The sequence below is a fragment of the Pristiophorus japonicus genome, chromosome 7 (assembly GCF_044704955.1).
Source record: "Pristiophorus japonicus isolate sPriJap1 chromosome 7, sPriJap1.hap1, whole genome shotgun sequence".
Classification (NCBI taxonomy): Eukaryota; Metazoa; Chordata; class Chondrichthyes; family Pristiophoridae; genus Pristiophorus; species Pristiophorus japonicus.
In genome coordinates this window covers 102,324,150-102,350,637 of record NC_091983.1, presented here as the reverse complement: position 1 = coordinate 102,350,637, position 26,488 = coordinate 102,324,150, and the positions used below count along the sequence as shown (strand labels likewise).

General features: G+C 44.5%; 1 protein-coding gene across 1 annotated transcript in view; it reads left to right on the top strand.

The window, feature by feature from the left end:
- The window catches only part of LOC139266820 (low density lipoprotein receptor adapter protein 1-B-like), a 183,588-nt gene that overhangs the window by 136,871 nt on the left and 20,229 nt on the right, over nt 1-26,488 (top strand). Inside the window, exon 8 of the mRNA XM_070884425.1 lies at nt 2,518-2,552. Coding sequence (XP_070740526.1) covers nt 2,518-2,552 — 35 coding nt within the window. The remainder of the gene's footprint in view (nt 1-2,517; nt 2,553-26,488) is intronic.

The following is a 26,488-nucleotide window of genomic DNA, read 5'->3' as shown; positions in this document are numbered from 1 at the left end:
ATTACCTGCCTAGTACTCCTCTTCCGTCTGGTGGTCACCTACTTCCTCTCTGCCTGTGCATTCGTAAGCTGCGGGATGACCACCTCCTGAAACGTGCTATCCACGAAATTCTCAGTCTTGTGGATGCACCGCAGTGACTCCAGCCGACGCTCGAGTTGCTGCAGCTGGAGACACCTCCTGCACACGTGGTCGTCCAGGCTGCGCGAAGCGTCCACGACTTCCCACATGCCACAGGATGTGCAATCCAAGGGACTGAGCTACCCTGCTATGCCTCTAGTTAATAGACTCGCAACTATCGAGCAGAAATAAACTCTCAAACTTAGCAAAACACACTCAGCAGCTACTCAGCAATCAGTTGATTTAATTCATGAGATTTTTTAGATTAGAAATATCACTTTTCTGTGTTAACTTTTTAAATTTATTTTAATCTTCCCTGGGGGATTTAAGCATGTGTGTGCTCTCTAACATTGTTCTTATTGGTAACACACAAACGGTCATAAACTAAACTAGTTGAGAAGAAATTGAGGGGTACACAGATCTTAGAGTAAACATAGTAAATTAAATTATTTGGACTTCGCACAAACATTTCTATGAAATAAACATTATTGTACTCCAAATAAGTGGTAATTACACGTGTATTTGAATCAGTGTACATACAATATGCTACCTCCCTACATCTGGGTTGTCTATGAGCAAACTGTGTAGATGCCATTCATCCCCTTTATTACTTACTCTGGTTATTAATATAGCTGTTAATATGCATGTCAGTCTGAACATTGGAAAAAGTGAAGTGATCATTTTTGCCTCCAACCAAAAGCTCCACACCCTTATCACTGACTCCACCCACCTTATCACTGACTCCACCCATCTCCAAGGCTGCTAACTTGAGCTGAGCCACACTTCATTTGGGTTAAGCCAAAGTTGAGCTTCAAACACCCCACCCGCCCCCCTGCCCCCCTCCTATCCATCACCAAGACAGCTTATTTATATTTGTGTATCTATGTCTGCTTCTGACCCTACATTGCTCCCACTGTTGCTGAAGCCCTTAGCATTCAATTTTACCATTGTCTTCTAAAGTCTGTGGGATCAGTGAGAGGCCACCTCATTTGCTTAGGCTGGTGAATGGAGCACTTATTTGGTGCTCGCCTGCCCTATGTTATCAGAAATTCTTTAAAATGAACCTGTTAAAAATGTTAAAACAATCAAATATTTGAAATGCGCAGGTCATTAATACTTTTGCAGGAATTTTAAACATTTTGGGCAACAAAGTGGTCACCTTTTGGTTTTTGAAATAGTTTTTTTATGATTACTCTTGGGATTTTGTGTTTTAAACACACCAGGCAGTTTCTGTGCTGTTATTGTAATAAATGATGGGAACAGATATATCAACATCTAAATATTGAAATCAGCGAGAAATCATCTCCCATGCTTGCTAATAAGGACCCTAGCAGTGTCCAGGAGCAGAGCCCCAATCAGGGTTCAGGGGATTCATGCTTTGGCTGCTCTTGGATTTTAAGCATTTATGAAGGCAGAAGAATGTATTTTCTTATAAAACAACGCTGTTTATTTGCACATGCTTCCCTGAATTGTTTTTGGAAGATGTATTTTGGAAGAAATTAGGATGCTTTTTACCAATTTTTTAATTGAAAATTTAGGTAAACATTTTGGAAATTAACTAAAGCATATTTTTGTCAAATTGGTTCTGACATTCACAATGATTAAACCACCAGAAATAGCAAAGGATGACCTTTTAATTATTCACAAGGATGATATCCCCCCAAATGTATATTTTTTTATTACTGGCTCATGATACCTGCTTTTTCTGATTTGAATCAGAGTCACTGCCAATGTTGGTGTGATGTTTTTATACCATGCTTGATTAAACAAAACCCCAGAAAGAGGAGCTCTGATTGATTGGTTGACTGCCCAATATGTGAATTCAATTTCACTACAAGCCAAAATGTATTTTGGTAAATGCCTATATGTGTGATTTTCAATCTAGTTTCAATTACCCAGACCCTCACTCACTCTCTGGCTCTAGTATCGCTATGCATTTTCCGTAAGTTGAGAGCACATTTAAGTGAGGTTGCTAGATGGACATAAGATCTGTGAGTTAACATGTCTGCAGGAGATCAGTCGACAAAGCTAGCTTTGAATCCAGTATGCAGAATAAATTCAGTTAACGATCTTAAGTAAAATGCAGATATGGGTTGTTGCCACAAAAGTACTTTCAGATTTAGCATAGTTGATACTAATTTGCAGTCGCATTCAAAAAAAAGCTATGAAGATAGTTAGGATGGAAATTGAAACTGCTGGCTGATGTAGTTTTGGTGATGAGGTTATTTAGAGTGTCAGGAGTGCTTAATGTTGTCATTTGGCATAAAATAGAAGAAAGGTTTGTTAAAGCTCACCTTGACTAGGAGAAAAATATACCTGTGGAAAAGTTAATGTAATAAATTAGATAACTACATGAGACACTAGTTACTGGTTAACAAGATTTCTTGATGTTCTTTGTAGGAAGAGGACGATGGCCTTGATGATGCCTTTTCAAGGTAAGGTGTCCTTCAGTCGTTTTAATATCTCACTAGCCAAAAATAATCCTGTTCAAAATATATTTCTTGATTAAATATTTTTACTACTGGTAACTTATCTTCACTCTCGCTTAAATATAAAGTGGTCTGATCTTGCACATTCTTGTATCATGAAACTTTTCGTCTCATTTCTGTATAAATGGCTGCCTGCTCAAACAGATATTTTTTCCACACCTGATGAATCTTTGCTTAACACAAGTTTAATTGCATGTAATGTCGTCTATATAATGCCTTGTGCATTTGCCAAAAACATTTTGTAATTTATTTATAGTATGCGCTGCATCATTCAGCCAGTGTGATAACACCTATGATCCATGGTTTTTATAGGGCTACTTCTGTTCCATTAACAGAAAGTGCTCAATGCTTAAGCTCGCACAACTGTCTTCTCAGTAAAGAAAATCTTGAACTAAACAGCAACCATTTCCCTAGCAACCGCACTGCCTAAATAATTAAAATGGTTTTGAGTCTTGAAGAGCAGATCAGTCTTGATTTTTTTTCATTTCTGTGAGAAGAAATCATGTTTTCTGTGATGTCACAGAATGTGTGCAAGTGCCTTTAGTAAGTCCACTTTATTTACATTTCACTTTTAGGACCTCTTCTATAAATATATCAAATCCAGTGGGCTCTGTAGGAAAAAGAATAGGAACTCAGCTACATTTTATGTGTAATGTTTTTTTATTTTTATAATATTCATGCATTCACAAGATTTCAGATTTTTAAAAAATCTGTACAGTATTGGTAAAATAGTATGACTAAATAGACACATGGAGTAATTTTATAAATTTGCATTCTCAACATTGAGCTTTGCTTGCTGGGAATGCAGATATGCAAAATAACCCCTAAAGTGCAAATCTGATCTGGATATGTGCTGGGTTCTGTGACCAAGGTGAATATTAAAGGTTGGAACCATGTGGTAAATTTAAGTATTTAATAACAATGACCTTAAGCATGTAACAAAGTAATTACCTCTGAGGAGTAACTGTGATTGTTTATAATGTAGTAGTGATTCTGAGAAATATAATACATTTGTATTCTGTTTAAATGTTTTTTTAATGCTGGCCCCTTTTTTTTTAGTACTCTTGCTCTTAGTGGTATGTACTTGACACGCAATTATTTCTGTTACAAAGTACTCACTGTAATCTAAAAAACGTAATTCTATTTTGAATGCTGTGAGGAAATGACAATTAACACATGCTATTCACTGTTGGAGCACTCGCTGCTATAGAACTGCACAAGAAAAATTTCAATTAGAAAAAAATAAGTTGTTGGAACATTGGTTTGCTGTTTAAAATATTTGGGTTGTAAAGTAAACCTTCCACACCCCAATTTGAAAATGAATCCTTTGTTTGCTGAACGAAGATTTCATTCTAAAATAAATATCTAAAAACCCCCAGCTAGATATTTATTTTTGAATCTATAATATGTTGCACCCTCTGTTGCATTATAAGGAATCCCACCTGGCCAAAATCCAGCCCTGGCATCCAGTAGCAGACGCTGCTAGTTATCTCTTTTCAGCGCAGAATTTGGTCAGCTCCAAATAGTTACACACAGAGAAAACTCACATAGGGGGACCTGCTGGTAACTTGAAACAGTAGTTTAAATGTTGATATTGGAATTTGTTTTTTATACATAATAGCATTTTAATAATTTATATAAATGATTACTGCTGGTTGAAAGAGACTACAGGTATTCTAATCATCTCTAATAGATTTTACATTAATCAGCATTCCAGCATTCCAGATATGCACAAGAACATTCCTGCAGATGTTGTATAAATGAATTAAACATTGTGTAAGGCATGACTTTTATTTTCTAATTTTACAAGCAGCATTATGGATGGAGTTGAGCCAATCACAGGTACTAATAAATATATTTACATGTGTGTATATATAGGTTTATATATTTTAAACTCATTTTCATTATCAATGAATAATTTGAACTATGATTAGATCTTTAGAAACAAAACTAACAAGGACTTGTGCAAAGTCGAATGGGGTGAAATTGCCCTTTTCTAGCGCTGTTAGCAGATTTTTCCTGGGGGAGGGGGTTGCTACCGCCTTCTGGGAAATTGCCCGGGAGGTTATGGACATGATGCTTTGACAATGCCGCAGTTAGTGTCCCGGAATGCCGCGCAAGCTGCGATGACGTCATCGCTGTGTGCGACGACCCCTTAATGCCCCGCAGAAGAAATTGTCCCGCGGGCTGCAAGGCTGCCAGGGGCGGATGTCAACGACAGCTTTGCAGGTCACAAAGCTGGCAGACATCAGCTCTCGGGGGCGGTGATTAAAGAGGAGGACGCCAGCGCCCCGGGCAGCCACCTTTTTTTGTCGGACGACTCTGGGGACAGCTCGATGGTGGTGGTCCTTGCGTGGTCTGGGCCACCATCGTGCAGCCCGGCACTCTGTCTTGGGTGCCTGGCTTCTGGCCCAGTCCCACGCAGTCCTGGTGATCTGGTGGTGGCCATTAGAGGGTGTGCAGAGTGCGCAACGGCCCTCCCCTTTAAATGAAGGGGTGGGGTATTGAAGCACATCAACGCTACGCAGAACATTCGCGTAGCACGTGACTCCCCGCCCCGAAAGGAAGTGGAACGCGGGAGATTGCGCTTCATTTCCTTTCGGGGGCGGTAAGGGAAATGCCGCATCATGGGTGGGACATCTGTGCCGGACACACAGTCCTGGCCCCTGAAGTTTACCACTCCCAATCAGGGTGTGGGGCAATTTCACCCCCAAAGAATTAAAATCAAAATGCTTATTGTTTCATGATCTCGTACATAAATGGCGTTTTAAGTCTTGTCGTCATTCTAATCCAGGAACGTTGCCCGGTGTAATGTTTTTGCTTCATGGGTTCTTTGCTTACAAATTCATAGTAACACATTGCTATTAAGAACTAGTTGGTTTATTAGCAAAAGGTTTAAGAATCACACGACACATTACCAGTTCATCCACCAGGTTCACAATCACCTGCCTCATCGGGGATCCCCTGAACCCAACTGGCTGGGGTTTTATTGAGTCTTGTGAACATCACGTGACTGGCTAAGCTACTCCCAACTCAACAGCTCAACAAACCTGTGAGCATACATTACATTGCTTCCCCTTTTGTTTGGAAACACGGTATTTATACAATATTTCAAAAGATTACTTAGCATGATTACAATTTTGTAAATTCTACTGCTGAGCCGGAGTGTCTTGTTGTAAGCTTTTAGCTGACCTCCATTTCTTTGCAGTTGGCTGGCTAGGCCCATTTTCTATATTCTTATTTTACTTCGGAGACCGTCTTGGGGAATTTCTGTTTTCAGGGCATGTAGCCCAGGATTCCTGACCTCTATCTTCCTGTGGCCTCCTGAGTTTCCTTGGAACCCTTACATCTGTTCTCGTGTTAGCTTTCTTCCTAAGATCTTGATATTCCCAGTTATCAATATCCTGTCTAGTTGGTTTGTGATTCCTCATTGATATTCTCAACTGGACCCCAACCACCCCACACCCCGGAAGATAGAGTCTCTGCGAGATTGTCCCATACACTCAGAATCACCTGCAGTCAGCTGCATCTGAGTTGGTGGAGACATGGACGTTGTGACCATTGTGTCTATTGAAGTACTTGGACCTGCCAACTGACTCTGATCATCGTCCAAGTCAGGCTCATAATTATCTACTCATGGTACTGAAGGTGCATCACTCGCTAGCACATGAACCTTCCTGATATAGTCACCAAATTTGACTAAATATGGCTTGGTGCCATATACCAGAATAATTGTACGATTGTCCCATTTCCGTGGATTTGCCCTTTTCGATGGATTGAGAACTCTAACCTGATCACTGTCCTGAAAGCACCGCTCTTCAGTACCAGACTGATAATGCAGTTTCTGCAGCGATTGTGACGTCTCTACCTTATCAGACAAGTTTGGTTGCAATAAACTGAGATGTGTCCTCAGCCTACGCTTCATCAATAATTCAACAGGTGTGTACCCTGTTGTAGAATGAGGCATGGTCCTGTATTTGGAAAGAAAATTTTCTAACTTGTGCTTTGTGCTCACCGATGATCCAGTCTGTAGTACTTGTTTCCACAAAGCCTCCTTGACAATCCTGACCCACCTTTCAAAGCAGGATGATATGGTGTTACCAACATGTATTTGATACTGTTGTGTCTGGCAAAATTCGCAAATTGCATGGACCGAAATTGCGGCCCATAATATGACACATTTCTCCGGGCAGGCCATGGCATACAAAAATGTCCTGTAATTCATCCAATGTATGTTCTGTAATTGTAGATGACCCCATATGCTGTACCTCTGGCCATTTCGAATGGCTATCGATTCGAACCACAAAATGATCACAGCCCCTCTCGCAAAAATCAATATGTATTCTTTGGAATGGTCTCGTTGGCCAAATCCATGTTTGCAGCGGCATTTTAGTTGGCACGATCCTGCAGTCTTGACAGTACACTTACTTCCTAATACTTCTAAGCCTTTAGCCAACCCAGGCCAATAAACAAAATTTCACGCCACCGCTTTCATGCCTACGATGCTAGTATGCTCACCGTGAGGTTCCGTCAAGACTTTGGCCCGTAGTGCACTGGGAATGACTACTCTTGGGACCCATTTTAGATATCCCTGCTCACATGATAATTCATGCCAACGATGATAAAAGGGCTTTATCCCCTCATCTAAATATGTCTAATCTTCAGACCACCCTCGCAGGGTGTGCTCATAGGCCCACTGTAATGTGGCATCTTTCTGGGTGTGCTCTGCCATAACACAGGCGATGACTGGAAAATCCTCAACAACGACATCTGGAGTGATGATTGACTGTTCGCGGCCAATTTCAGAATCTTCATGAGACAACCTTGAAAGGGCATCTGTCACTGCATTCTGCTTCGACGTGATACTCCATTTTGCAATCCTACTGAGACAGTAAAATAGCCCATCTTTGCATTCTGGAAGCCGCCATCGATGGAATTGCCGCCTTTGGGCCTAGCATAGCTAGTAACGGTTTGTGATCGGTTACTAGTGTGAATTGGCATCCCAAAAGAAACTGGTGAAACTTTGTAATACCAAATATAATTGTCAAAGCCTCTTTCTCAATCTAGGCATAATTTTGTTTGCTTTTGTTGAGCGTACGCAATGCAAAGGCAACCGTTTTTTCCTGTACAACATTCATAACATTCAAAACACGGCTGATCACTGCTCTCACACCATAACCAGAGGCATCACATGCTAGTCTTCATTCACGAGTCAGATTATAATGGACGAGAAGAGCATTACAGCTTAAGCGTCGCTTGCATGTACCATATGCATTCTTTGTCCCATATCTAACGCACCCCTTTCTTTAATAAATAATGGAGAGGTGTGAGCACCGTTGCTAGTCCAGGCCGAAAATGTGCATAATATTTGACCATGCTTAAAAAGGATCGTAATTCAGTAACGTTTTTCAGTTCCAGAGCCATCATGTTGGCTTGCACTTTCTCCTTAACTGATTGGAGACCATTTTCATCAACCCGCAATCCTAGATAAGCCACCTCACGCTGTATGAATGCACATTTACTCCTCTTCAGCTTCAGATTATGGTCATTGAACCGTCTGAATACTTCTAAGATTTCCATGTTTTCCCTCTCTGTGCCGGTGACTATCAACACACAATCTTGATTGCACAAACAGTGATTCATTCCCTGTAAGGTCTGATCCATGGTAGCCTGAAATATCTTTGGTGAGGACTTAATACCACAGGGCAACTTAGTGTATGAATATAAACCTTTGTGTGTGTGTTGACTGTCGGATACTGCTGACTATCCTTGTCAACGTTGAGTTGAGCATAGGCGTGGAAGAGATCCAGTTTTGTAAAGACTTGGCTCCCGCCAGTTCTGCATTCAGGTCCTGTGAAGTCGGAAGGGTACTTACTGTTCATCATCAACTGCTCGATTCAGGGTAATTTTATAATCCCCACAGAGCTATACTGTTTTGTCTGCCTTCGAAACTACAACGAACTGGGTGGCCCAGTCACTCCTATTAGGCTTTACTAAAAGTCAGTTTTTCTCCAACTTATCAAACTCTTGCTCAACCTGTGATTTTAATGCATATGGTACCGGCCTTGATCTACAAAAAATAGGTTTGACATCCGACCTGATTCAAATATGTGCATTGTATCCCTTGATGCCCTCATGAGTCCTCAAACATATTAGAATATTTCTCCAGCAGAGTATCTAGCCGAGGCTTAACCATTTCTGTACTACAGGTGCTGTACCAATCCAAACAAAGCACTCTTTGCCAATCTTTGCCAATAAGTGTCAGCCAATTGATGTATTTCGCTATAATAATAGGTAATCTTGCCTTGTTGCCACTGGTATTGTACTATACACCCCATATATCGAAACGTCTGCAGTTTTTCCCCTGAATATGTTTTCAGCTCTGCTGAGCTCGCTTTTAGTGGTATGCCCCTGAAATTCTTGTAAAACACATCCTGATTCATTATTGAGCAATCAGCCACTGTATCTATTGTCATATTAATCAATCGATTATTAATCAGTACTAACGTTCTGAAATCCTGACATCATGGGCTCAATTTTGGCCAAGAGTTGCTGTTTTTTTTTTTGGAGTAACTTGGTTTTTCTGGCGTAATTTAAAAATCCCCATTTTTCACAATCAATTTGCACCAGTGTAAGTGAGTTAGTTACGATTTTTTTTAGTTTTTTTTTCTCAAAAGGGGGCATTACCAGCCACCTACACCAGTTCTGCCCATTTAAGCAACTTTGGCCAGCTAATAGTTACTCCAAGTCTACTTAGGCCAGCGTATGTGGCCACTTAAGAAAACCCTTGTGGAGAGTTAAGAAATCGGCGCAGGTAGGTACATCGGAGGCCATTCGACCTGGGATAGGGATGGGAAGGGAAGTGGAGAGGACCTGCACCTAAAGCACCAAGCCTTACAAACCACCAAACCTTGGAAGCAAAAAGTTATAAGAATTAAATAACAAATAAAAATTGAAGTCAGTCCTACCTTCATTTTAAAACTCGGCCCGGGAAGGCAGCGGGCCGGCCGGTGCGGGAGGCCACTCGGCCAGGGATAGGGGCGGGCGGGCAGCAGAACTGATAGTGCTCGTGCCTGGATGATTTCTATCAGTTCTGCTGCCCGCCCGCCCCTATCCCTGGCCGAGTGGTCTCCCGATGAGATTGCTGATTAAAGTGATTAAAGCTTCAAATCGATGCATTTACCAAAGTAGGGTTAAAGCTTTTCAACGTGGGTATCCAAAGAAACATGCTACTTAAACTGATTGCATCACCTGTTAATGCACACAGAGCTCCCCAATAAGCAACGTATTTTCCAATTTAAGTCCATAAATAGGCATTTTCCAACAAAAGAGCAGTCCATGCAATTGCCACTCCATACCCCTACTCACAACATTTGGCTGGCATCAGGTCCCACACAGCGGCTGCAGCAAGACACGGAGAGGCTGGGGATGAGGAGCTACTGCACATGTGCAGACATCCCGGCACTGTTTTCGGCGCAGGACGTTCGCTCCACCCCCGGCTCAACTGGCCATGCTGCACGACCACAGGGAGGAGGCCGGACAGTGACCAAAGTGGGAAGGAAATTTTTCTGTGCACTTCTGAATGGAGAAAAGCGGCCCATCTCTGATAAGTGCACCGAAAAACGGGCTGGGCCAAAATTGAGCCCAAGGAATGCACTGCCTTGCCCTTCACTGCATATACACCAAAACCTATACTGTTCTGATCAGTTTCCACCCAGTGAAGTATTTGATTATCGTTGGGCCTGTCCTTGGATTTACATGCGGCTACAATGTGTCCCCTTACTGGGCACCGGTAGCATCTTGCCCACTTTAACCTATACCGTTGTGTGGTATGGTTACCATTACACCTACAACATCTATTCTCCTTGGTTTCATAATTCTTCCTCCGACTAGCGCTCACCCTCTTCTGCATTTCTACAGCCCAGTCACTGAACTGCTGGAAATGGGTGAAATTCCTTAATATTTTTCTCTGCCATCTCCATGGAGGTAGCTATCTTGCGAGTTTTCTTGAGAGATCATCCATACCTAACAATTTTGAATGGGTGCGTTCATCCGTTAGTCACATACAAATTTATCTCGAAGAGCCCTATCTAGGAATCCTCCAAAATTGCAGTGTAGAGATAATTTTCTTATGGCAACAATATATGCATTGATGGTTTCATCAGCTCTTTGGTTTCTCATTGCGAACTTATAGATTCAGCTATTTCTAAAAGCTGCAGATCAAAATGATTATATCTATAGTATGTCTGAGAATGAAGCATCCTTAACGTTTCTCGGGGTTAACAAATTCACTTAAGATACCATAATTCTTTGCATCAATTATGACTGACCAAATAGCTTTCTTCATCTTGTGCACTGTTTGATTCCTTATTTGTGAATTGTCCACACCTGCTGGGACGACATTGACATCCATTAGTTCTTTAAAAAAAACTTTTGCAATCTTTCATTGTAGAATTTAGAAACATAGAAAATAGGTGCAAGAGTAGGCCATTCGGCCCATCGAGCCTGCACCACCATTCAATAAGATCATGGCTGATCATCACCTCAGCACCCCTTTCCTGCTTTCTCACCATACCCCTAGATTCCTTTAGCCATAAGGGCCATATCTAATTCCCTCTTGAATATATCCAATGAACTGGCATCAACAACTCTCTGCGGGAGAGAATTCCACAGGTTAACAAGTCTTGAGTGAAGAAGTTTCTCCTCATCTCGGTCCTAAATGGCTTACCCCTTATCCTTAGACTGTGTCCCCTGGTTCTGGACTTTCCCCAACATCGGGAGCATTCATCCTGCAGCTAACCTGTCCAATACCGTCAGAATTTTATATGGTTCTATCAGATCCCCTCTCATCCTTCTAAACTCCAGTGAATACAGGCCCAGTCGATCCAGTCTCTCCTCGTATGTCAATCCTGCCATCCCGGTGATCAGTCTGGTGAACTTTCGCTGCACTCCCTCAATAGCAAGAACGTCCTTCCTCAGATTAGGAGACCAAAACTGGACACACTATTCCAGGTGAGGCCTCACCAAGGCCCGGTATAACTGCAGTAAGACCTCCCCACTCCTATACTCCAATCCCCTAGCTATGAAGGCCAACATGCCATTTGCTGCCTTCACCACCTGCTGTAACTGCATGCCAACTTTCAACGACTGATGTACCATGACACCCAGGTCTCGTTGCACCTCCCCTTTTCCTAATCTGTCACCAGTCAGATAATCCACCTCCCTGTTTTTGCCACCAAAGTGGATAACCTCACATTTATCTACATTATACTGCATCTGCCATGCATTTGCCCACTCACCTAACCTGTCCAAGTCACCCTGCAGCTTCTTAACATCCTCCTCACAGCTTACACTGCCATCCAGCTTAGTGTCATCTGCAAACTTGGAGATATTACATTCAATTCCTTCGTCCAAATCATTAATGTATATTTTAAATAGCTGGAGTCCCAGCACTGAACCTTGCGGTACCCCATGAGTCACTGCCTGCCATTCTGAAAAGGACCCGTTTATTTCTACTCTTTGCTTCCTGTCTGCTAACCAGTTCTCTATCCACGTCAATACATTACCCCCAATACCATGTACTTTAATTTTGCACACTAATCTCTTGTGTGGGACCTTGTCAAAAGCCTTTTGAAAGTCCAAATACACCACATTCACTGGTTCTCCCTGTCCACTCTACTAGTTACATCCTCAAAATAATTCTAGAAGATTTGTCAAGTATGATTTCCCTTTCATAAATCCAATCTGACTTGGACCGATCCTGTCAATACTTTCCAAATGTGCTGCTATTACGAGTTTAATAATTGATTCCAACATTTTCCCCACTACCGATGTCAGGCTAACTGGTCTATAATTCCCTGTTTTCTCTCTCCTGCTTTTTTTTAAAAAAAGTGGGCTTACATTAGCTACACTCCAATCCATGGGAACTGATCCAGAGTCCATAGAATGTTGGAAAATGACCACCAATGCGTCCACTCTTTCTAGGGCCATTTCCTTAAATACTCTGGGATGCAGACTATCAGGCCCTGGGGATTTATCGGCCTTCAATCCCATCAATTTCCCTAACACAATTTCCTGACTAATAAGGATTTCCTTCAGTTCCTCCTCACTAGACACTGTCCCCTAGTATTTCCGGAAGGTTATTTGTATCTTCCTTAGTGAAGACAGAATCAAAGTATTTGTTCAATTGGTCTGCCATTTCTTCACCTGATTCTGACTGCAAGGGACCTACATTTGTCTTCACTAATCGTTTTCTCTTCACATATCTATAGAAGCTTTTGCAGTCAGTTTTTATGTTCCCTGCAAGCTTACACTCGTACTCTATTTTCCCCCTCCTAATTAAACCCTTATTCCTCCTCTGCTGAATTCTAAATTTCTCACAATCTTCAGGTTTGCTGCTTTTTCTGGCCAATTTATATGCCTCTTTCTTGGATTTGACACTATCCCTAATTTCCCTTGTTAGCCACGGTTGAGCCACCTTCCCTTTTTTATTTTTACGCCAGACAGGGATAGTTGAAATTGTGCTCTTCTACTTAATATACCATTGATAGTAAACTACAGTGAAACAAAATAGATGATGCCATGCTCAGAGATTACAACATAACTGAGCCCTATTAGCATATTTAATGACAAAAATGACTTGCTGCCCCAACATAGGATAATTAGCTCTTTTTAATATTTGATGTTGATTTTATTAATTTTTTAGATTCTGTCTGTATGCAGATGAAAATTAGTAGGCTTCATATTTGGCATTGACAATCTAAAAATGTTTTAGATTCTGTCAACACCAAATATGAAGCCTACTAATTTTCTTTCATTTGGTTATAGCCTTGGGTGTAAGGGCCTAGATTTTACGTCGGCCCCCTCTCTGCTTGCCTCTGATGCATCTGTTTTTTCCCACTGGACTCAGTCCATTGACCCAGACATGAATGAGTGAGTATTATAATAGGCAAATAATGAGATGATGTCATAGGATGTATTCTGTGTCATTTGTGGTGTCATTAATTAAACTCTTTGGATACATTTTCAAAGACTGCCCTGAAGGCTATACACACTGCGGCAAGTCTCCAAGACTTGCACTCGCCCTAGCAGGTCTCCAAGACTTGCACACACTGTGGCAGGTCACCAAGACTTGCACACCTTAGCAGGTCGCCTAGAAACATAGAAAAATAGGTGCAGGAGTAGGCATTCAGCCCTTCGAGCCTGCATCACCATTCAATAAGATCATGGCCTCAGTACCCCTTTCCTGCTTTCTCTCCATACCCCTTAATCCCCTTAGCCTTAAGGGCCTCTTGAATATAGCCAATGAACTGGCATCAACAACTCTCTGCGGCAGTGAATTCCACAGGTTAACAACTCTGAGTGAAGAAGTTTCTCCTCATCTCAGTCCCAAATGGCCTACCCCTTATCTTAAGACTGTGTCCCCGGTTCTGGACTTCCCCAACATCAGGAACATTCTTCCCTCATCTAACCTGTCGAGTCCCGTCAGAATCTTATATGTTTCTGAGATCCCCTCTCATCCTTCTAAACTCCAGTGTATAAAGGCCCAGTTGATCCAGTCTCTCCTCATAGGTCAGTCCAGCCATCCCAGGAATCAGTCTGGTGAACCTTCGCTGCACTCCCTCAATAGCAAGAATGTCCTTCCTCAGATTAGGAGACCAAAATTGAACACAATATTCTAGCTGAGGCCTCACCAAGACCCTGTACAACTGCAGTAAGACCTCCCTGCTCCTATACTCAAATCCTCTCGCGATGAAGGCCAACATACCATTTGCCTCCTTCACCACCTGCTGTACCTGCTTGGCAACTTTCAATGACTGATGAACCATGACACCCAGGTCTCGTTGCACCTCACCTTTTCCTAATCTCTCACCATTCAGATAATATTCTGCCTTCGTGTTTCTGCCCCCAAAGTGGATAACCTCACATTTATCCACATTATACTGCATCTGCCATGCATTTGCCCACTCAGCTAACCTGTCCAACTCACCCTGCAGCCTCTTGGTGTCCTCCTCACAGCTCACACCCCCATCCAGTTTAGTCTCATCTGCACTCACTGCGGCAGGTCGCCAAGACTTGCACTCACTGCGGCAGGTCGCCAAGACTTGCACTCACTGCGGTAGGTTGCCAAGACCTGCCACAGCCATTCTCTGATCGCTTCCAAGCTGAGGTCATATAGTCTTCCAAAATGATTTAAATGCCTCTGTCTGCAGAAACTTGGCCTGGATCAGTTTTGCATTCTTGAAGCAGGTGGACGTCTGTCCCACCTGCACGACTGCCAGCATTAAGACCAACCAGAAGATCGAGACTAAGATTACAATCTCATGCCCTCAACTGATTATGGTTTTATATCTTTGGTATTCCAACAATTCCTTATCCAGGTGCTGAGGTCTAGGACACTCCATAGTGATGTCTCGAATGACAGAATGTGAAAGAAAACTACAAAGTGGCACTGAGGAATGTGGGACAGCACACGTGCAAGAAGCCCTGTTCGCCAGCCTCCCACTAAAGTTCCACGATAACTAACATGCTAGTTAGCTCCTTTCAGTTGTTAACTCAGACAGCCTGCTGTGTCATCATTTGTTTTAACTTTTTAAAAACTTACAATTGTTTGGCAGGAAGTCCTGGTTTTCACTTAATGACTGGATCAATGGATATTCGCAACAGAGTGACACTAAACCCAGGGTTCGCGACAGGGCGAGATGGGTTTACTGGAAAATTGTTTGCTGTATTACAGAATTTCAGTCCCCCTTATTTTTCTATTACAGTTGCTATCTCAGTTGGCACAGAGAGGGGGAACCATCATGATCAAACAGATTGATCATTTTACAAAGAATTGAAATGGGGAAATGGGCTGAGTTGGATAGCTCTAACAAAGAACTGGCATGGCATGGATGGGCTGACTGGCCTCCTTTGTGATATGATTCTCTGAAATGAAAAATTGTAGCTACAAATTTACCACATCTAAAAAAACAAAACCTCAGTGATAGTGATATGTTGATGTTTGCATTCCCCTAGTGGATTGCATTGCTGCACATCCTCACAAATCTTACATTTCTGGGGCACAATTTTACCCAATGCCATTTTCTGGCGTACTTGAAGAGTTGCACCTGTTTTTTGGGGGCCCTACTACGCCAAGAAAAAAATCCAACTTTCCCCGTTTGAATTGTTCATTTTGGCACTGCCTAGCCCATCCTTTAGCTTTGGGGGTGGAGCGCAAGATCTGCACCAAAAAGATCGGGTTGCCAAGGTAACGAGGGACACACTGAGGGTTGAGACTGGAAAGTGAAACATACAACACATTTTGGCCAGCTCACAGCAACCTGCACAAGCACCTTGCACATTGCACCAGCTTACCAGCATTAAATTATTAAAGAATTTATGCCAAAAGTTTACGGCCACCCCTCCCCTTGCCGGCGCCGGGTGCTGCTGCTAACCCTGGCCAAAAGGCCTCCCCCCCCCCCCCCCCCCCCCCATTCCTTTCCCCCACACTCTCCTCTCCCGCCTCTCAGCTGCTGCTATCCCGGCCATGGAACTGGATATTCTGTGCTGATTCTCTTACCTGCACTGATTTTGTTTTTCCAGAGTGGTCTTAAGAAAAATTGGAGTAAATCGGAGTTGGTCAGACTTGCTTAACAGGCCAGAATTGGCGCGGGTGGCAGGTTACGCCCCCAATGAGGTTTAAAAAAAAATTGTAGCCTAAAAAAAATCCTACCTAAGTGAATTACGCTGGCGCAGAAACTTTGGGAAACTTGGAGATTTTAATTTACTCCAAAAAAAACAGTGCATACCAAAAGAACGGCGCAGATAATTGGGGAAAATTGAGCCCCTAGTCTTATGCTGAAAACTCTTAACTTTTTTCCTGCAGCATAATGATGGTGAGTGACCCTTGTCAGTTTAGTGTCAGCTGTTCCTCATATATTGAGTTTGAACTCAGTACAACGAACCAAATTGCTTTTGTTGCGTCTGTGAAGGCACGTCGAACCTGTTGTGTATCTGTAAAGCATGCACTCCCATGTTCCGCCACCAGGGAGTGCATCCCATCCCCTGAAGTCCCAAGGGATCCCAGCATCCCTTGGGAGCACTGTATATAAGCTGGGCCCTAAGGCCTGTTCCTCACTCGAGTGTCTTAATAAAGACTCAGGTCACTGTTACTTTAACCTCCCTGTGTGCAGTCTCGGCTATGTTTGGAACACAATAACTGGCGACGAGAATACGAATCCAACGCAACGATGCAGCAAACTGTGGGCATCCTGGAGAAGGTCTCGGAGGGTGAGGACTGCGAAGCCTATGTCGAATGGCTAGACCAGTACTTTGTAGCCAACGAGCTGGACGGAGTAGGAAGCGCTGCAAAAAGGAGAGCGGTCCTCCTCACAGTCTGCGGGGCACCGACCTACAGCCTCATGAAGAATCTTCTGGCTCCGGTGAAACCCACAGATAAGTCGTATGAGGAGTTGTTTACACTGGTTCGGGAGCATTTTAACCCGAGGGAGAGCGAGGTATCGGTTCTACACATGCCAGCGATCTGAAGGTCAGGAAATGGTGAGCTACGTCGCCGAGTTGAGGTGACTTGCAGGACAATGTGAGTTTGATGTCTACCTGGAGCAAATGCTCAGACTTTTTTGTACTGGGCATTGGCCACGAGACCATCCTACGAAAACTTTTGACTGTAGAGACACCGACCCTCAGTAAGGCCATTGCGATAGCACAGGCGTTTATGTTCACCAGTGATAACACCAACAAATCTCTCAGCACACAAGTGCTAGCAATGTTCATAAATTAACTGGAACTGTGTTTGCGAGCAGAAATGTACAGGGCAGAAACCACGAGTCTGCAACTGCCAGCAGGCCTCGGGTAACCCAGATGAAAGAGTCCGCAACAAAGGATGAATGCAAGGCAATTCACACCTTGGCATTGTGGAGGCTTCCATTCAGCCTATTCATGTCTCTTCAAAGGGTATGTTTGCAAGAGCTATGGAACAATGGGGCACCTCCAACGAGCTTGCAGATGAGCTGCACGCTCTGCAAAACCTGCTAACCACCATGTGGCAGAGGAAGATCGGCCCATGGTGAATCAAAGCAATTTCGAACATCAGAGAGGAGGCAGATGCTGAAGTACACGGGGTACACACATTTTTGACGTAATGTCCACCTATAATGCTAAATGCAAAATTGAATGGCTTACCGGTGGTAGCCATGGAACTGAACACTGCGCTAGCCAATCCATCATGAGTAAAAAGATGTTTCAAAGACTATGGTGCAACAAGGCACTCAGACCAGCCCTGAGCCCCATCTACACGAAACTGAGAACATACACCAAAGAGCTTATCACTGTCCTGGGCAGCGCCATGGTCAAGGTCACCTACGAGGGCACGGTGCACGAACTGTCTCTCTGGATTGTCCTGGGCAATGGCCCCCCACTGCTTGGAAGGAGCTGGTTGGGCAAAATACGCTGGAACTGGGATGACATCCGAGCGCTATCACATGTCGATGAGGCCTCATGTACCCAGGTTCTAAATAAATGTCCTTCCCTTTTTGAGCCAGGCATTGGAAAATTTTACCGGGGCGAAGGTGCGGATCCACTTGGTCCCAGAGGCATGACCCATTCACCACAAGGCGCGAGCGGTACCTCACATAATGAGGGAGAGAGTGGAAATCAAGCTGGACAGGCTGAAACGCGAGGGCATCATCTCCGCAGTGGAATTCAGTGAGTGGGCCAGCCCGATTGTTCCAGTACTCAAAAGTGATGGCACAGTCAGGATTTGCGGCGATTATAAAGTAACTATTAATCGTTTCTCGCTACAGGACCAATACCCACGACCTAAGGCAGATGACCTATTTATGATGCTAGTAGGAGGCAAGATGTTCACCAAGCTCGACCTGACTTCGGCCTACATGACACAGGAGCTGGAGGAGTCTTCAAAGAGCCTCACCTGCATCAGCACGCATAAGGGACTGTTCATCTACAACAGATGCCCGTTTGGAATTCGGTCAGCTGCAGCGATCTTCCAGAGAAACATGGAGAGCCTACTCAAGTCGGTACCATGCACGGTGGTTTTTCCAGACGACATATTGGTCATGGTTCGGGACACCGTCGAGCATCTACAAAACCTGGAGGAGGTCCTCCAGCAACTGGATCGCGTAGGGCTACGGCTGAAGAGGTCAAAATGAGTCTTCTTGGCAACAGAAGTGGAGTTTTTGGGGAAAAAGATCGCGACGGACGGCATTCGGCCCACAGACGCCAAGACTGAGGCTATCAGGAACGCGCCCAGGCCACAGAACGTCACGGAGCTGTGGTCGTTCCTGGGACTCCTCAACTATTTTGGTAACTTCCTACCAGGGTTAAGCACCCTCTTAGAGCCCCTACATGTGTTATTGCGTAAAGGTGAGAACTGGGTATGGGGAAAAAAACAAGTAATTGCTTTTGAGAAAGCCAGAAACATTTTATGCTCCAACAAGCTGCTTGTATTGTATAACCCGTGTAAAAGACTTGTGCTAGCATGTGATGCATCATCGTATGGAGTCGGGTGTGTATTACAACAAGCTAACATTGTGGGGAAGTTGCAACCTGTCGCCTATGCCTCCAGGAGCTTGTCTAAGGCCGAGAGGGCCTACAGCATGATTGAGAAAGAGGCATTAGCGTGTGTATAAAGAAAATGCATCAGTACCTGTTTGACCTCAAATTTGAGCTGGAAACCGATCACAAGCCCCTCATATCCCTGTTCGCTGAAAACAAGGGGATAAATACAAATGCCTCAGCCCGCATACAAAGGTGGACACTCGCACTATCAGCGTATAACTATACCATCCGCCACTGGCCAGGCACCGAGAACTCTGTGGATGCTCTGTCGGCTACCATTGCGCACCAGCCTGCAAACTTGTTGATGGTGGCGCAGTCCTCAGACTTGTTGATGGTGATGGAAGCGTTTGAAAATGATAAATCACCTGTCATGGCCCACCAGATTAGGACTTGGACCAGCCAAGACCCTCTGCTGTCCCTAGTTTAAAAATAAAACTGTGTGCTGCATGGGAGCTGGGCCAGCATCCTTGTTGAAATGCAAGAGCTAATCAAGCCGTTCCAGCGGTGAAAGGACAAGCTGTCCATTCGAGCAGAGACTGCCTGTTGTGGGGTAACCGCGTAGTGCTACCCAAAAAGGGCAGGGAGACTTTCATCTTCAATATCCACAGCACACACCCGGGTATAGTAATGATGAAAGCGATAGCCAGATCCCACATGTGGTGGCCTGGTATCAACTCTGACCTAAAGTCCTGTGTACGGCAATGCAACATGCCCAGAGAGGCACCACTAAGTTTGTGGTCCTGGCCCTCCAGACCATGGGCAAGGATCCATGTTGACTCTGCGGGTCCATTTCTCGGTAAAATGTTCCTGGTGATGGTGGATGCTTTTCAAAATGGATTGAATTTTAAATAATGTTGGGAAGCACTGCCACCGCCACCATTGAAAGCCTGAGGGCCATGTTTGCCACCCACGGCCTGCCTGACATACTGGTCAGTGACAACGGGCCATGTTTTACCAGTGCTGAATTTAAAGAATTCATGACCCGCAATGGAATCAAACATGTCAGCTCGGTCCCGTTTAAACTAGCCTCCAATGGGTAGGCAGAACAGGCAGTCCAAACAATCAAACAGAGCCTTAAACGAGTCGCACTCCAAACCTGCCTGTCCTGGGTACTGCTCAGCTACTGCACGAGTCCCCACTCGCTCACAGGGGTGCCCCCGGCTGAGCTACTCATGAAAAGAACACTTAAAACCAGACTCTCTCTAGTTCACCCCAACCTGCATGATCAGGTAGAGAGCAGGCGGCAGCAACAAAATGTAAACGATGGTCACGCCACTATGTCATGGGAAACTGATCTGAATGACCCTGTGTATGTGCTAAACTATGGACATGGTCCCAAGTGGATCGCGGGCACGGTGATGGCTAAAGAAGGGAATAGGGTGTTTGTAGTCAAGCTAGACAATGGACAAATTTGCAAAAAGCACCTGGACCAAACGAGGCTGCGGTTTACAGACTGCCCTGAACAACCCACAGCAGACACCACCTTTTTCGAGCCCACAACACACACCCAAAGGATCAACGACGCCACCCCGGACCAGGAAATCAAACCCATCACGCCCAACAGCCCAGCAAGGCTAGGCTCAACCAGCAGCCCTGCAGGGCCAACAACACGCCAGCCCAGCGAGGGCACAGCCAACACACCAGAACAGACATTTGTACCGAGGCGGTCCACCAGGGAAAGAAAGGCTCCCGACCGCCTCACCTTGTAAATAGTTTTCACTTTGACTTTTGGGGGGGGGGGGGGGGGAAGTGATGTTGTTGTGTATCTGTAAAGCATGCACTCTCATGTTCCGCCACCAGGGTGTGCATCCCCTGAAGTCCCAAGGGATCCCAGCATCCCTTGGGAGCACTGTATATAAGCCGGTTCCTAAGGCCTGTTCCTCACTCTGGAGTGTCTTAATAAAGACTGAGGTCACTGTTACTTTAACCTCCCTGTGTGTAGTCTCATCTGTGTTAGGAACACAACAGAACCACTATGTTCTCAGTTATAAACATGTTGTTTCGCTCCAACACTACAAAAGAATCTGAAGTGCTTTAGAAATTGTGATAAATAAGGAAAGTTGATACAAGTCTGTTCTGTGCATTAAAATACACAATATTCAGAGAACATAATCCAGTTTTCTTGGTTTGCATAACGTTTCACTCAAATAGATGTGTTTTTCTATTGCTAGGTAAAATTTCTCGATTTACAAAATTGTCTCAATTCTATTTCTTTCCAGTTTTGTCTGGTCCTTTGTTCAGCGTGCTGTCTAATGCTGTTCTATGGTTACAAAGGTGCCAGAAACTCACCGGTGCCTCACTGAAGTGATCAATCTTCATGTATGAACATAGAAAGTGAGTGTCAGCAGGTTGTTTGACTCCAGATGCATCACAGCTGAGGTTGATCCTGCTTTAATCCAATTTCCACAAATTTCCAGCAGGGCTCACTGAATAATGATCGGGAGTGAGACCTTCTCATCCTCAGCCCAGAGATGCAGAGGACAACTGTTATGTATGAATAGAGTCTGACTGGATACTGTGAGCTCCCCCCAAAAGCTTACAAGGTGAGTCGATCTGGGGGCCTTCTTTCCCTGGTTGATCGTCTCGGTGCAAATGCTGGTATTGGTGAATCGTCTGTTGGGTCCTCGCTGGGCTGCCTGGTGTGGTGAGTCCTGCTGGACTGCTGCGGATGATGGGTTCTGCTTCATGACCAACCGCGGTGTCGGTTGCCACGGGTGTGGATGTTGGGGGTTCCAAGAAGGTAGGGTCCAAAGTGGGTTGCTCAGGATAGTCCATGAATCTGAGTTTGATTTGGTCCAAGTGTTTCAGGTGAATGAGTCCATTTGAAAGTTTGACACGAAACACCCTGCTCCCCTCTTTGACCACAACCGTGCTGGGATGCCACTTGGAACCTTGTCCATAATTCAATACAAATACAGGATCATTGATTTCAATTTCGCGTGACACATTTGCGCTGTCATGATATGTATTTTGTTGAAGCCGCCTGCTCTTTACCTGTTTATGTAGATCAGCGTAAACTCGATCAGCGAGAACCAACAAGAGCCTTGTTTTGAGTGACCTTTTCATGAGCAGTTCAGCAGGTGGAATCCCAGTGAGCGAATGGGGTCTCGTGCAGTAACTGAGCAGGACATAGAAACATAGAAAATAGATGCAGGAGCAGGCCATTCAGCCCTTCTAGCCTGCACCGCCATTCAATGAGTTCATGGCTGAACATGCAACTTCAGTACCCCCTTCCTACTTTCACGCCATACCCCTTGATCCCCCGAGTAGTAAGGACTTCATCTAACTCCCTTTTGAATATATTTAGTGAATTGGCCTCAACTACTTTCTGTGGTAGAGAATTCCACAGGTTCACCACTCTCTGGGTGAAGAAGTTTCTCCTCATCTCGGTCCTAAATGGCTTACCCCTTAGCCTTAGACTGTGACCTCTGGTTCTGGACTTCCCCAACATTGGGAACATTCTTCCTGCATCCAACCTGTCCAAACCCGTCAGAATTTTAAACGTTTCTATGAGGTCCCCTCTCACTCCTCTTCTGAACTCCAGTGAATACAAGCCCAGTTGATCCAGTCTTTCTTGATAGGTCAGTCCCACCATCCCGGGAATCAGTCTGGTGAATCTTCGCTGCACTCCCTCAATAGCAAGAATGTCCTTCCTCAAGTTAGGAGACCAAAACTGTACACAATACTCCAGGTGTGGCCTCACCAAGGCCCTGTACAACTGTAGCAACACCTCCTTGCCCCTGTATTCAAATCCCCTCGCTATGAAGGCCAACATGCCATTTGCTTTCTTAACCGCCTGCTGTACCTGCATGCCAACCTTCAATGACTGATGTACCATGACACCCAGGTCTCGTTGCACCTTCCCTTTTCCTAATCTGTCACCATTCAGATAATAGTCTGTCTCTCTGTTTTTACCACCAAAGTGGATAACCTCACATTTATCCACATTATACTTCATCTGCCACGCATTTGCCCACTCACCTAACCTATCCAAGTCACTCTGCAGCCTCATAGCATCCTCCTCGCAGCTCACACTGCCACCCAACTTAGTGTCATCCGCAAATTTGGAGATACTACATTTAATCCCCTCGTCTAAATCATTAATGTACAATGTAAACAACTGGGGCCCCAGCACAGAACCCTGCGGTACCCCACTAGTCACTGCCTGCCATTCCGAAAAGTACCCATTTACTCCTACTCTTTGCTTCCTGTCTGACAACCAGTTCTCAATCCACGTCAGCACACTACCCCCAATCCCATGTGCTTTAACTTTGCACATTAATCTCCTGTGTGGGACCTTGTCGAAAGCCTTCTGAAAGTCCAAATATACCACATCAACTGGTACTCCTTTGTCCACTTTATTGGAAACATCCTCAAAAAATCCCAGAAGATTTGTCAAGCATGATCTCCCTTTCACAAATCCATGCTGACTTGGACCTATCATGTCACCATTTTCCAAATGCGCTGCTATGACATCCTTAATAATTGATTCCATCATTTTACCCACTACTGAGGTCAGGCTGACCGGTCTATAATTCCCTGCTTTCTCTCTCCCTCCTTTTTTTAAAAAGTGGGGTTACATTGGCTACCCTCCACTCGATAGGAACTGATCCAGAGTCAATGGAATGTTGGAAAATTACTGTCAATGCATCCGCTATTTCCAAGGCCACCTCCTTAAGTACTCTGGGATGCAGTCCATCAGGACCTGGGGATTTATCGGCCTTCAATCCCATCAATTTCCCCAACACAATTTCCCGACTAATAAAGATTTCCCTCAGTTCCTCCTCCTCCTTACTAGACCCTCTGACCACTTTTATATCCAGAAGGTTGTTTGTGTCCTCCTTAGTGAATACTGAACCAAAGTACTTGTTCAGTTGGTCTGCCATTTCTTTGTTCCCCGTTATGACTTCCCCTGATTCTGACTGCAGGGGATCTACGTTTGTCTTTACTAACCTTTTTCTCTTTACATACCTATAGAAACTTTTGCAATCCGCCTTAATGTTCCCTGCAAGTTTCTTCTCGTACTCCATTTTCCCTGCCCTAATCAAACCCTTTGTCCTCCTCTGCTGAGTTCTAAATTTCTCCCAGTCCCCAGGTTCGCTGCTATTTCTGGCCAATTTGTATGCCATTTCCTTGGCTTTAATACTATCCCTGATTTCCCTAGATAGCCACGGTTGAGCCACCTTCCCTTTTTTATTTTTACGCCAGACAGGAATGTACAATTGTTGTAATTCATCCATGCGGTCTCTAAATGTCTGCCATTGCCCATCCACAGTCAACCCCTTAAGTATCATTAGCCAATCTATCTTAGCCAATTCATGCCTCATACCTTCAAAGTTACCCTTCTTTAAGTTCTGGACCATGGTCTCTGAATTAACTGTTTCATTCTCCATCCTAATGCAGAATTCCACCATATTATGGTCACTCTTCCCCAAGGGGCCTCGCACAATGAGATTGCTAATTAATCCTCTCTCATTACACAACACCCAGTCTAAGATGGCCTCCCCCCTAGTTGTTTCCTCGACATATTGGTCTAGAAAACCATCCCTTATGCACTCCAGGAAATCCTCCTCCATCGTATTGCTTCCAGTTTGGCTGGCCCAACCTATGTGCATATTAAAGTCACCCAATATAACTGCTGCACCTTTATTGCATGCACTCCTAATTTCCTGTTTGATGCCCTCCCCAACATCACTACTATTGTTTGGAGGTCTGTACACAACTCCCACTAATGATTTTTGCCCTTTAGTGTTCTGCAGCTCTACCCATATAGATTCCACATCATCCAAGCTAATGTCTTTCCTAACTATTGCATTAATCTCCTCTTTAACCAGCAATGCTACCCCACCTCCTTTTCCTTTTATTCTATCCTTCCTGAATTGAATACCCCTGGATGTTGAGTTCCCAGCCCTGATCATCCTGGAGCCACGTCTCCGTAATCCCAATCACATCATATTTGTTAACATCTATTTGCACAGTTAATTCATCCACCTTATTGCGGATACTCCTTGCATTAAGACACAAAGCCTTCAGGCTTGTTTTTTTAACACCCTTTGTCCTTTTATAATTTTGCTGTACAGTGGCCCTTTTTGTTCTTTGCCTTGGGTTTCTCTGCCCTCCACTTTTCCTCATCTCCTTTCTGTCTTTTGCTTTTGCCTCATTTTTGTCTTCCTCTGTCTCCCTGCATAGGTTCCCATCCCCCTGCAATATTAGTTTAACTCCTCCCCAAAAGCACTAGCAAACACTCCCCCTAGGACATTGGTTCCGGTCCTGCCCAGGTGCAGACCGTCCGGTTTGTACTGGTCCCACCTCCCCCAGAACCGGTTCCAATGCCCCAAGAATTTGAATCCCTCCCTGCTGCACCACTGCTCAAGCCATGTATTCATCTGCGCTATCCTGCGATTCCTACTCTGACTAGCACGTGGCACTGGTAGCAATCCCGAGATTACTACTTTTGAGGTCCTACATTTTAATTTAGCTCCTAGCTCCTTAAATTCTTTTCGTAGAACCTCATCCCTTTTTTTACCTATGTCGTTGGTACCAATGTGCACCACAACAACTGGCTGTTCTCCCTCCCATTTCAGAATGTCCTGCACCCGCTCCGAGACATCCTTGACCCTTGCACCAGGGAGGCAACATACCATCCTGGAGTCTCGGTTGCGTCCGCAGAAACGCCTATCTATTCCCCTCATCATCGAATCCCCTATCACTATCGCTCTCCCACTCTTTTTCCTGCCCTCCTGTGCAGCAGAGCCACCTACGGTGCCATGAACTTGGCTGCTGCTGCCCTCCCCTGATGAGTCATCCTTCCCAACAGTACCCAAAGCGGTGTATCTGTTTTGCAGGGGGATGACCACAGGGGACCCCTGCACTATCTTTCTTGCACTGCTCTTCCTGCTGGTCTTCCATTCCCTATCTGGCTGTGGACCCTTCTCCTGCGGTAAGACCAACTCACTACACGTGATACTCACGTCATTCTCAGCATCGTGGATGCTCCAGAGTGAATCCACCCTCAGCTCCAATTCCGCAACGCGGACCGCCAAGAGCTCGAGGCGGATACACTTCCCACACACGTAGCGCCCAGGGACACCGGAAGTGTCCCCGAGTTACCATATGGTACAGGAGGAGCATATCACATGGCCGAGCTCTCCTGCCATGTCTTAACCTTAGATACCCTTAAATTGGTAATAACAATGTTACAGTTCACTTACTGATATAAAAAATAAAAGAAAAGCTACTCACCAAACACCAGCCAATCACTTACCCCATTGGCTGTGACGTCACTTTTTGATTACTTTCTACTT